We start from the raw sequence: 12,254 nt of genomic DNA on the forward strand, positions 1-12,254 counted from the left end.
AAACGAATAGAGGGCACACATGAATCTAATATCAATTTTACTTTGCCATCGAGTTTAGCTTTTTCCAAAGTTTGCTTTTTCTTTTCTGACTCTTCCCAGGAATTCCCAATATTTATCTAGCAGGCATTTTGTTGGATATGTTTCACTATGTCCTTTCATTTTCATCAAGTATCTCAGTCCAAGTTAATACTGTCTGATTCCCAGGGGAATCTCTCCCATTTATCAATAATCAGGCATTGGAGTAGTGCTGGTCCCAAATGGGCCTAATTTCTTGTCAAACAGGCGTTCTGGCCTTTGAAAGCATTGCATCAGAAAATGTCAATATTGCATGTAAATAAATATCAATACACAGGTTGATTAAAGTTCATGAAGTTTAATATAATCTATAATCATATAAAAAAAGCAGTCTCACTGATTGCTCTATTTTTAAGAAACTAATCTGTGCCTACTTGGGTTTAAAGAGGGTTCAATACCCTATGAGACTGTTTAGTCTCAATAGACATGCTATATTATATTTTTGAAAGCACAAAACTCACGACAACACCACTACAAAGATAATCAGCAATTACTTTTTTATTTTATTAATACTTTTTATTACTTTTATCAGCATACATTTTATCAGGGAAGAATGCATTATTTTTTAATAAGTTTTAGTAAAATTTGAAAGCTGTTAAAAAACTGATTTTTAATGTATTCTTTTTGACTAATCACACATTTCAATAAATTGTTTATTCTCATAATTTTAACGCGATTTTCACGATCTTTTGGGAGGTACCTTTTTTTTTTTCTTTTACTTTTTTTGTGTCTTATTGTTTTTTTTAGCAGTATTTTTATTTTTCAGTAAATATTTAGCATTTTAAATTTTAAACAGACAGAACACCCTTGATCTCAAGTGAAACCTCATTCTGCACTTTTGTAACCGTGATCTCGCGAGATGAGAGTGATGGTGTGTTTTGTACTTGTTGATGGCTCGGCGGACAGTCCAGTGAGTGAAGCCGAGAGAAAGTAGCTGAAAAGATGGGTCTTCTCTCTGTGAGTGTCGGGCCATTTCGGAACCGCGTGCGGACGGTTCGGACGTGGAGCCGAAAGTTATCCACAATTTCCGCTACTTTTCGCAGCAGCAGCGCACTCCCGTCGGTACGGTGATGTTGTCATTGGGTTCTTATTACGTAAACTTGCTACTGTTTTGTAAAAAGTAACTGAATGCAAACTTTTCTTTTACAATTGCTACATTTATATGCGTTGGGCAACAGTATATTGCGAAGTTGTATGACGGAGCTGGAGGTCTGTCGTAGGAAAGAACACAGTGTTCCTCAGTGCAGGCAGCAGGCCCCCCTCCCCAAAAAACAACTGTAAACAAACAAACTGCAGCACTGTTTATGTGACGCTCCTCAGTTGTTTGTACTCTCGCGATGCGTCCGTTTGATAATGTTGAGTTGAGAAGTCCATTTCCTCAGTTTCATAATTTTGAAGGGGGCGTGTCTCGGTTAATTTGTTGGGGAGGGGATGCTTTTATCCCATGCTTGTTCACTGGTATTCATTCATTCATTCATTCATTCATTCATTCAGTTGCACTTAGTTTTCAAAATAGATTAAGCAACTGTTGATATCATAGTTAGAGTAGATGTAAAACTCGCTCATGTGCGTGAGTTAGCAGCTAAAAGTAGTGAACTTTTTGAATTGGAGGTTGGATTTCTCAGTGACTATTTTAGAAAATGCCTTCAAAATAAGATGTAGTCTAGGTTCACTGGCTGAGATGAGGTATCTTCCACACTGCTGATCTGCTTCAGTGAACCTTCTGTTTTTTATTCAAGTACGACAATCAAACCAGAGAAACTTAAAGTTCAGACTTTGCCTGATCACTACCAGATAAATAGCTGGTTCCTGACATCTTTGAGAATTAAGTTTACTGCTCAACAGTAACATATCTTTGCTCAGATATATAGAAAGGTGACAAATTAAAGCAAAAACTTAAATAAATAATCAGAGAAACATAACCAATGCAGATGCTTCCACACAGGTGCACTGCATGGTACAATGAAGCAATGAACACTCTTTGAAATCTACTAAGAACTACTGAGTAGGTCCAGTTGATTCCAATTTTGTATCAAGATGGCAAGAGGAAAAGATCTAAGTGACTTTGAAAGCGGGTTCAATGTTGGGGCAGTAATAAAAACAAAGTTGTTCTGAGTGATCATCTTTATCCTATGATGAAACATTCACCAGATCTCAACCCAGCTAAACACCTATGGGAGATTTTGGAGTGATGTGTTAAGACAGTGCTCTCATCAAAACACCAAATGAGGGAATATCCCTGCTCTAATGATAAATAACAATCAAATATTTTGTACCTGTGTGGAAGAGAAACATATTTTAGCCACTTCCCCAAGTGTTTGTAACTTTTAAGAATAATTTCTTTCATGTTTAATCTGCATGTGTGACAGATACGTAAGGAAATACCACGTGAGCTGTATAGCAGCCGTTCAGTGTCAAGTATAAGTGGGTTATCTGCACCAGTGTTGTAATGACTTAATAAAATTAGTTAAACTGTGACAGAGTCCAGAGTGCCTGGGTTATAATGAGATTTCAGTAATCCTGTGAATAATGTTGTTTGGGGTTACTTGGAAGAAACATGTAGCTGGGCAGATTTCTCATATTAAGATGAAAGCTAGTGTGCATGATCGAAACCATGAGACTGAATTATCATGTTTTCATTTCATTTCATGTTACCATTTTACATTAGGTGTAACAGCATCTATCACATGTAACATGTGGATTTCATGCCTTACATGTCTTTTCCCCAGGTCTTTTTATGGCCCTGCATTCACTGCTAACATATTCATCGTTTTTTTATTTTAGAAGATGTCATTAATCCAAAGGAGATGTGGAGGATTTTATCAACACAGTTTCTCACTTGCTCGGTTACTTAGCTCAAACAAACCGCCAAGAGGTAATGTACCTCCTAATGCTGCTTCTCTGCATAATGTAGTTCAGTGAGTGTACACGATGAACTAAATCTTCTTGGGTTGATGTGAGGCATTTGCACTTCATTGTTTTGTTTTTGTTGTTGAATTGGTTTAGGATTCGAAAAGTTTTTCCCAAAGAGTGAAGAAAGCACTGGCGTCAGCAAATCAGCTGAAGGTGAGTAGTGTGTCATTACTGGAAGAACCATGTGTACGTCCTCTCTTCTCAGCACTGCTGCAGCGTATGATTTGCTGTCTGTCACTTTTTAGATGAAAATGCTGAAGAGCAAGAGTCTCTGGGAGGGGACAAGCAGGACACAAACGACGATGAGGACAAAAGACAGAGAGGAGGAAAAAAGGAAGAATCACACTGGTGGACGCAATTTCAGGTGCTAATAATTTGTCACTACAAGGCACTACACACAAACAGTGATGACGTGGAATATATTCACTAAAATGTTGGCATCTGAGATCTTTAAATGTAAAATCTAAGCTTGATTCTACTTATATTACATTGGTGCAAGTTGCATTCTCCATATTTTAATTAAAAATAAAAACAGAAATAAGTGTAAGATGATTTATTGTTGTCCTTAAATCGTGTAGTCCCATAATAGTCACATTCTACCGTAAAAAGGCTGCTCATAGTTTTGAGAGCACACCGCTGCCACAGCGTGAGAAGAGCGGCTTGTTGTTCATGCATGTTGACACAGCTTACAGAATTAACTAATCAGTCCATCAACTCTCTCTCTCTCTTTCGACATTTCTTCATCTTACAGGATGATTTTCCCTTGGATGAAAAATTAGTACGGAATCTTGCCATCGGTGCAGCAGGCATGGCCTCGGCTTTTCTGTACTTTTACTTCCGGGAGACGGGGGTCCAGATCTCCTGGAAGGATTTTGTGCATCACTACTTGGGCAGAGGCTTGGTGAGGGGAAGAGAGTGTTTTGATATCTTCAGAATGTGGATGTCTATTATCGCTCTATGTCTGTGTTTGCAACCATGTGGACAAATTGGTTCTTATGTTGTGTACGCAGGTGGATCATCTGGAGGTTGTCAACAAACAGTATGTCAAAGTCATTCCTGCCCACGGAGTGAACACATCAGAAGTGGTTAGTTGCAACAGTGTCGTAATGACTTAATAAAATTAGGTTAACTGTGACAGAGACCTGAGTGCCCGGTTTATAATGAGATTTCACTAATCCTGTAAATAATGTTGTTTGGGGTTGTTTGGAAAAAACATTTAGCGGGGCAGATTTCTCATATTAAGATGAAAGCTAGTGTGCATGATTCATACCAGCAGAACAAACCATGAGACTGTGGATTATAATGTTTCACTTTGTGCTTCCATTTTACATTATGTGTAACAACATCTATTACACGTAACATCCCAGTAAGATCCCATGCTCTAATCCAGAGTAAATCCATTTAGTTTCACTTTTCTTACAGCTTACACCAAAACATACAGATCTACACACTTTTATATATAACTTCCGTCCACTTTATGAATGTGCATGTTGCAGATGCACCAAAGAGAGAAGACCTACCAGTTTATGAAATTACCAGGTATGGCTCGGCACTGATCAGAATGAAATCTGACTGTAATGAAACAAATACTAATAGATGTAATTTAGGACCAGACCTCTGGCCTGTAACTAATAACAAATGCTAGAAAACATAAAAGTATCAAGAGCATACACGTTGAAACACTGCATGTTTCTTCTCACACATTCCCATTTGCGTCTGTTGTTCAAATAAAAAATACAAGACTTTGCTTTAGACACAAAAAGCACAAGGGTTGCTCCATGACAGTTTGGAAGACACTTAAAGTAGGTATATAGGCTTATTCTCTGTATACTGTATATTACTAGATGTTTTCTGTTGTCTGTATGTTTCAGAGCTATTTGTGGTTCAACATTGGCAGCGTTGACTCATTTGAGCATAACCTGGAGATAGCCCAGCAGGAAATGGGTCTCGACTCCCCAGTACCTGTAATCTATAACACTGAAAGCGACGGGTGAGAAACTAGAATTTTCATATTAAAACAACTTTACTTCTATGCATACTGGATTTGCTCCTGTGGCTCCTGGTATAATTGAAGATCTATTTCTTTCTCCACAGGACACTTCTTTTTAGTGTTCTCCCAACCTTGCTTCTGGTGGGCTTTTTGCTTTTTGCCATGCGGCAGGGACCAATGGCAATTGGACGTGGAGGTAGGGGGCGAGCAAACCCCTTTAGCATGAGTGAATCCAAAGCTAAGATAATCAAAGACAACATCAGTGTGCGTTTCAAGGATGTTGCAGGCTGTGAAGAAGCCAAACTGGAGATTTTGGAGTTTGTCAACTTCCTGAAGAATCCACGTCAGTACCAGGACCTTGGAGCCAAGATCCCAAAGGTCACTATCAAGCCCCACAGATATTGTATTGTCATTCTGTGCTAAAGTATATAAAAATTTAATTTCACATACTGTAACATCTTTGTTCTCAGGGTGCAGTGTTATCAGGGCCACCTGGAACTGGGAAGACCTTGCTGGCTAAGGCCACTGCAGGGGAGGCCAATGTCCCCTTCATCACCGTCAGCGGCTCAGAGTTCCAGGAAATGTTTGTTGGCGTGGGCCCAGCAAGGGTCAGTACTGGGCTGAATGCAGGACTTAGTCAAGGAGTCAGGAAACTGAATGATGGGTCACATGCAGTTTATGCTCCTTTTTGGCTAAATTATCTGTAAACCCAATATATCTTTACAGTGTTTAAGATATATACATAGAGACCATTCTACCTTTTCTGTCCTGTCTTTGTTTGAATATTAACTATATTTTTCTAATTTCTCTTTACCCTCTACGATATTAGATAAGGGATATGTTTGCCATGGCTCGAAAAAATGCCCCTTGCATCCTTTTCATTGACGAGATCGATGCGGTGGGCAGGAAGAGAGGCAGAGGGAACTTTGGCAGCCAGAGCGAGCAAGAAAACACCCTTAACCAGTTGCTTGTGGAAATGGATGGTAGGCAGTAGTTTTACTTCTTTCCATATTTGGACCTTTCTGCCATTCCTGGTGTAAAATTTCATAAGTCCTCTTTTCTTTACAGGATTCAACAGTAGTACCAACGTGGTCGTTTTGGCTGGCACCAATCGAGCTGATATCCTGGATCCAGCTCTGATGAGGCCTGGACGCTTTGATCGACATATATACATAGGTAAAGTATAGCATTTATCTGTTGTCGGCATCTTGAGCTGAGTATTTCTACTAATTTCTTGTTCTCTTTCTTTGTTCTGATAAATGGCTCTCACTAATTGCCACTTGCTATCTTGACCCTGCATTAGACACATATTATGTCTTATCATACTACAAGTATGAAGAGTTACAGTGTCTGCAGGTTTTGATTTGCAATTTGCCAATGAAATGATCCCAAATAACTTAGCTGACATGTCCCATGACGTGTCTGTCCTCTTTGGACCTGGAGTTTTATTCTTATTTCCCTTATTCTTCCCCACCAGGCACTGCAGTGCAATTCAGTGGCACTAATGTGCATGCAGACCCAGATTTACAGCTCAGCACCGGCGACAGCCAGGGCTGAGGGCATAGTGTTTTCGAGTTGTCTGTCCGTCCTATTCTCATGAAGGCGATATCTCACTAACGCCTTGAGGGAATTTCTTCAAATTTGGCACAAACATTCCCTTGAACTCAAGGATGAACTGATTAGAATTTGATGGTCAAAGCTCAAAGGCCAAGGTCCATGTGACCTCTCAAAACACGTTTTGGCCATAATTCATGACTCTATACACTAATTATGACACAATTTCACATAAATGTCTAGTGTTAATGATGAAGTGATGACATTTTATATCCAAATAGTCAAAGGTCAACTTCACTGTGACATCATAATGCTTTGCAAAAACACTTGTGGCCAATATTCACTGCTGTAACTCAGGAACTGGAGATTGTGACCATACTTCCTGCAACTTGGCTTGTTGGCAGAGGCAGTAATTCTATTTTTTTTTTGCCTGCTTCAGATGGATTATATTTACTAACATTCATACTCGTACTGGATGGCTTCCAAAAATGAGCTTCAAGCCTATTAGATTTGCTTATGTTCTGTTTTTTGCACCTGTTCACTTGTGTTGCATGCTGTGAGCTTTTATCTTTTTGTTTGAAATGGTTGATCTTTTTCTGCCTGCTAAGATCTAATTTGCTTTGCGCCAGCAGTGCTGGACAATGGTGGGCAGGGCAGTTTTCTCTCTGACAAAGAAAACTGGGTCAAAATGAGAGTGCTGGCTTTCTATAAAAGAAGGATTAGATAACTGGAGGCCAGCATGAGGGATGGGACACACCGCTCCTCTCTGTGTTGTTTAGTTTCACTTTTCCCTCAGTGTTTCTGTGGTAACATGTAAACAGTGTTGTTGAGATAAAGTTGCTTAAAAACAGTCACATGACTAATTAATATTTGATCAGTAATTAGTTACATAACTTGTTACATCATAATGTCACTCATTAAAGAAATGTGTGGATTTAGCCTGCATGAATAATACATTGTGTTAAGCTCTTCAGGCCACAGGTTCAACCATTGCAAGACTCAATTTAATTGGTTCTTCAAATGCTCCTTCACACACACTCTCCTACCTTTGTGTCATTCTGAGCTGTCAGTTTAAGAAAAGACTTGTAAACATCAGAATATTCACAAGGCATATGACAAAATGTTTTTTGTTTTCTTTTTTCTACAGGCCCACCAGACATTAAAGGAAGGGCATCCATCTTTAAGGTGCATTTAAGACCTCTGAAGTTGCACTCCAGTATAGAAGTAGAGGCTTTGGCTAGAAAGCTAGCTGCACTATCCCCAGGTTTTACTGGTAAGAACAAGAGATTTATGATTATGTTGCACACGCACACACAGCTCAGTTTTTATTTAAATCTAAAATAGTCATACAGTTTTTTTTTTCTGTCACATCACAGTCTAACTTGATTGTGATGTCTTCTTGTGCATCTCAGGGGCTGATATTGCTAATGTGTGTAATGAGGCTGCTCTAATTGCTGCACGTCACCTCAACCAGCATATCAACACTAATCACTTTGAACAGGCAATTGAAAGAGTTATTGGAGGTAAGTAAACAACCACATTTATGCACAGTAATCATATAATGCCTTTTGGGTGTGGGTTATACACAATAAACAAGTTAGTTAGAAGTGACATCATTGGTCTTGAAGCAATGAGTTTTGCAATACATTTCTATAATATGAAGTTAAACTTTATACTCTTAGTTTATATTGATTAATATTTAATATTGCTCCATAAATCTGAACTTGGAGCTTCGATTTGAGATACAGACTGTGTAACTCACATTATGCTAATATACAGTGTCTCATTCAGGCTACCCTATAAGGATTTGATTTAACATTTCTACTGTACTTACAGTGTGATTTCATGCATTACTCAAAGATAAAGTCTTTGGCTCATGCACCAACCCAAAGACATCTACTGTATGTCTGAAGAACATGTCAACCCTGATAACTTTCTGCCTGTATATTAAGACATTCTCCTTTCTCTCAGGTCTGGAGAAGAAGACTCAGGTACTGCAGCTTCCAGAGAAGACTACTGTGGCATATCATGAGGCTGGACATGCTGTGGCTGGCTGGTTCCTAGAACATGCAGACCCCCTACTTAAGGTATTCAAACCATTTCCTATTCCTGTTGTCTCCTGCACTGCTGCGTAACTTCATAACCTTCTTTGGTTTTATCATCTCAAGTGAAAGTAGGATCTCACCAAAACGATTACACTGATTATTAGATTGATTATAATGTACTCCCTCCAGGTGTCCATTGTTCCCAGAGGGAAAGGTTTGGGTTATGCCCAGTATCTGCCTAAGGAACAGTACCTGTTCACCCGGGAGCAGCTGTTTGACAGAATGTGCATGATGCTGGGCGGTCGAGTGGCTGAGCAGGTTTTCCTTCATAGAGTAACCACGGGAGCACAAGATGACCTCAGGAAAGTCACACAGTCTGCCTATGCACAGGTAATCACCACATTTAACAGCAAGCATGTTCATGGCTATGCTCGCTGTAAATACAGGCAGAAGGCTGAGAGGTACTGTATTTGATTCTGGATTCAAAGAGAAGTTGATTAATAACGTAGTAGGGATAATAATAATAATGATGTAGAGGACTACAGTCTAAGATAACTAGTGATTTCACTGTGAATGTTTGAATTTTAGATCAGATTTTCTTAAAACTATAGCAGCAATGTCAGTGAAGAATTCATTATTATTTCAATAGAACTTCAATAACAAGTAGCGCCTTGCAGACTTAGGGTATGACTCCAACTCTCTGTGAAGGTGCTCAGTTAAAAGTCACTTAACATCTTAAGTAGGTCAAAGAAGTAGGTCAAAATCTTATTTTGCCCAGAAAATAAGGCACATAACAAGCGGTTGGTTTGAAGTGAAGCAGCACCATTTGCTGTAATTGACATTTGCAGTATTTACAGACTATAAAGTTCACTTGTCTCTTAACAGTGCTAATTTCCTCTTCATTTTTAGGTCGTAGAGTTTGGAATGAATGAGGCGGTGGGTCAGGTTTCCTTTGACTTCCCTCAGCGGGGCAACATAGTTACTGAAAAACCCTTCAGTGAACCTACAGCCCAGCTCATAGACCAGGAGGTCCGTCTGCTCATAGATGCTGCTTTCCAGCGAACACTTCAGCTTGTCACTGAGAAGAAGGAAATGGTGGAGAAGGTGAAAACTATTTTCACTGTGAGAACTGTTGGAGAGAGGTAGAGAGGAGGAGTGCAGTCTTACCAAAGCAGCTCACTGAACAGTATGATGCAGCAGCTGGTAGCTCCTTTGTGGTTTGCTCCTTTTTTTTTGTTTTAAACTGTTTCGAAGAATTGTGAGTAAGATGGGCAACATCAGCTACCTTAAACAATTAGTTGTGGTTATTATAATCATCATTATTTTAAATAAAATAAATATAAATACTGCTATTACTAATGCTTGAGTGTTGCTTGAGTGTGAATGAAAATCTGTTTTTGAGGTCTGCCTTCAGTAATAACACATGCTATTTGACGAAGGAGTTAGCTTAAATTAATACTGTTTATTGATTAAAATGCTGGTTTTGTGTTGCAGGTGGCAAAATGTCTTCTAGAAAAGGAGATTCTAGACAAGGCTGACATGGTAAAGCTGCTAGGACCCCGTCCATTTCAAGAGAAGTCATCATATGAAGAGTTTGTTGAGGGGTTGGGGGAATTTGAAGAAGACACCTCTCTTCCTGAAGGGCTAAAGAACTGGAACAAGAACAAGGATGATGAAAAACACTTGCAGGATCGGCAAAACAAATCAGCCCTTTACCTGTAGGTCCACGTGCTGCCTCATAACAAATATTCCACTGGATTTGGATTTGGATTGAAGTGCAGCACTGTCTGGTTCACCTCACTGACAGCTGCAAGAGGAGCAATGGTGATGTGTTGCACAGGTCTTTTTCGACCAAGATTATGCCATTTGCAAAATTTTTATTGTAGTATTTTTATTGTAGTTTTTATTGTAGTTTTTATATTTAGCAGGAATTCCAAAAAGTCGTCATTAATATCAGGACATTTAAAATCCAGTAAGATAAAGACCTTGGGACAGTGCCTTTTAGTGTCCTCTGTGCTCTTCCTCTCACACTCTGATGCAGTCCCATAGTGTCCTACAGTGCAATAACTCTGACCAACACACTGCAGAACAACTGGCAGTCATGGTCAGGAAAGCTATTGAAAAAAAAAAAGAAGAGGAATCACCTGACCTTATGTGAAAGGTGCATTAGTTACATGTGTAGTTTGGACAACATGCTGTGCTGGTATCATCATATGATGGCATCATATAGAGATACATTTTATTCTGAGGCTGGTTCTCCTTATACAACCTTACTCACTTTCAATTTCACTAGGTGCTTATTCTTAAGCCTGTGGTACAGATTTCCCAATAGAATGAGGATGCAGTTTCAGCCACCACTTTGTTATGTTGGTGGCTGAATATGTAATATGTGTTTTCACTGAGTGGGGAACAAGGTTTCTTGTTTTCTTTCAGATTTTAAATGACTGTACTTTTAACTGTTTTTAAACTTTCTTCACACCACAGTACAATGAAGACATTCTTACATTTCTGGGACTTTGTCTCAGCTGACAAACATCAATACATTTTCATTCCCTCATACTCTTCCTGCAAACTTCAGCCTTCCTCAACCTGGTTCTCATTAATGTATCAGTAAAGGCAGTTGTTAGAAGTCAGTGTTTGTAAATCTGTGCACGTATGATACGTTACAAATCTTTTCAGATCACATGTACTTTATTTAGGTTGTTGTTCTGTCATAGTAATAAGAGTCGTCATTGATGTAGACATCAGTAACTTAAGGCTGATAGTTAAAGCTAGCACTGGAAGAATGAAGTATTTAAAAATGGCATTTCACGCGCTGCTGCAGTTTTAGCTCTGAAACTGATCTTTAACTCTTCAGTCGCACTACCTCACAGTCTGTGTTCCTTACTGCCTCTTAAAAAAATCCTCTGGACTATTCATTGATAGAAAGAGTCATATTTCACTCACACCGCTTTACTGTATTGAGTGTGGATAAAACAGATGAGTAATTGCTCAAAATGAAGTGAAGCTTAATTGGCTTTTCCATTAATGTGTTTGTGTGGCCCTCTCCCTCTGAGTACATTATAACCTTCCTCCAGCATTTATTAATGTAACAACAAATTGCTCCCATTCAGGGAACTATTCTTTCAGTAAATTGTGGGTAATTTTTGAATGTTTTCCTAATTGTGAGCCAACCAAACTAAGCTAGATAATTATTCATGTAGAATTCTCATTTCATGTATTTGAGAACCACTCCTTGAAGGGCTTGTAGTACACTGTTAACTAAATGTTAATAGTCTCTGAATAATTAGGCCAGTTGCTCCTTTGTTGAGTAAACAGGTTTGAAAACTGGATCTCGGATTTGCTTGAATCACATTTTCCATTAGATGGTTCAGACCCCAACCAGCATGACGCTGGGACATTTTGTCATCCAGATTTTTCAAAAAACACTAATAAATGATGAGCAGGCTGGTTGTATATCAGCGTGTACGATAAATGTTGTGTGTTCTGTGCCTGGTTGACACTGTACTGTTTTTGCTTGATGAATATTCCTCTTTACATGTCAGCGAGGATTATCGGTTTTACATTGAGATGTGAAGACAAATGAAAAACATGAAATGTGAGGCTGTTGTGGCTCACACCAATATTAAACAGTTTTTATACTCCTCTGCTTTGTCTTGTTTTTTTTCACAATATTT

The 12,254-nt window shown here is 38.9% G+C and overlaps 1 protein-coding gene across 1 annotated transcript; it reads left to right on the forward strand.

The window, feature by feature from the left end:
- The first annotated feature begins 934 nt into the window (after nucleotides 1–934).
- LOC111646263 (mitochondrial inner membrane m-AAA protease component AFG3L2-like) lies at nucleotides 935–12,223 on the forward strand. The gene is made up of 17 exons (XM_023395717.2): nucleotides 935–1,137; nucleotides 2,860–2,950; nucleotides 3,082–3,141; nucleotides 3,234–3,352; nucleotides 3,740–3,889; nucleotides 3,999–4,073; nucleotides 4,860–4,978; nucleotides 5,083–5,356; nucleotides 5,449–5,586; nucleotides 5,808–5,961; nucleotides 6,047–6,154; nucleotides 7,680–7,805; nucleotides 7,945–8,055; nucleotides 8,504–8,619; nucleotides 8,767–8,967; nucleotides 9,487–9,681; nucleotides 10,072–12,223. Exons 1-17 carry the CDS (start codon nucleotides 1,018–1,020, stop codon nucleotides 10,297–10,299), a joined length of 2,385 nt encoding a protein of 794 aa, XP_023251485.1. The 5' UTR covers nucleotides 935–1,017; the 3' UTR covers nucleotides 10,300–12,223.
- The last annotated feature ends 31 nt before the right edge of the window (nucleotides 12,224–12,254 follow it).

This window comes from Seriola lalandi, unplaced genomic scaffold (genome assembly GCF_002814215.2).
Source record: "Seriola lalandi dorsalis isolate HSWRI2012SDOR001 ecotype SW California unplaced genomic scaffold, Sedor1 jcf7180002054968, whole genome shotgun sequence".
In the NCBI taxonomy this organism is placed as follows: domain Eukaryota; kingdom Metazoa; phylum Chordata; class Actinopteri; order Carangiformes; family Carangidae; genus Seriola; species Seriola lalandi.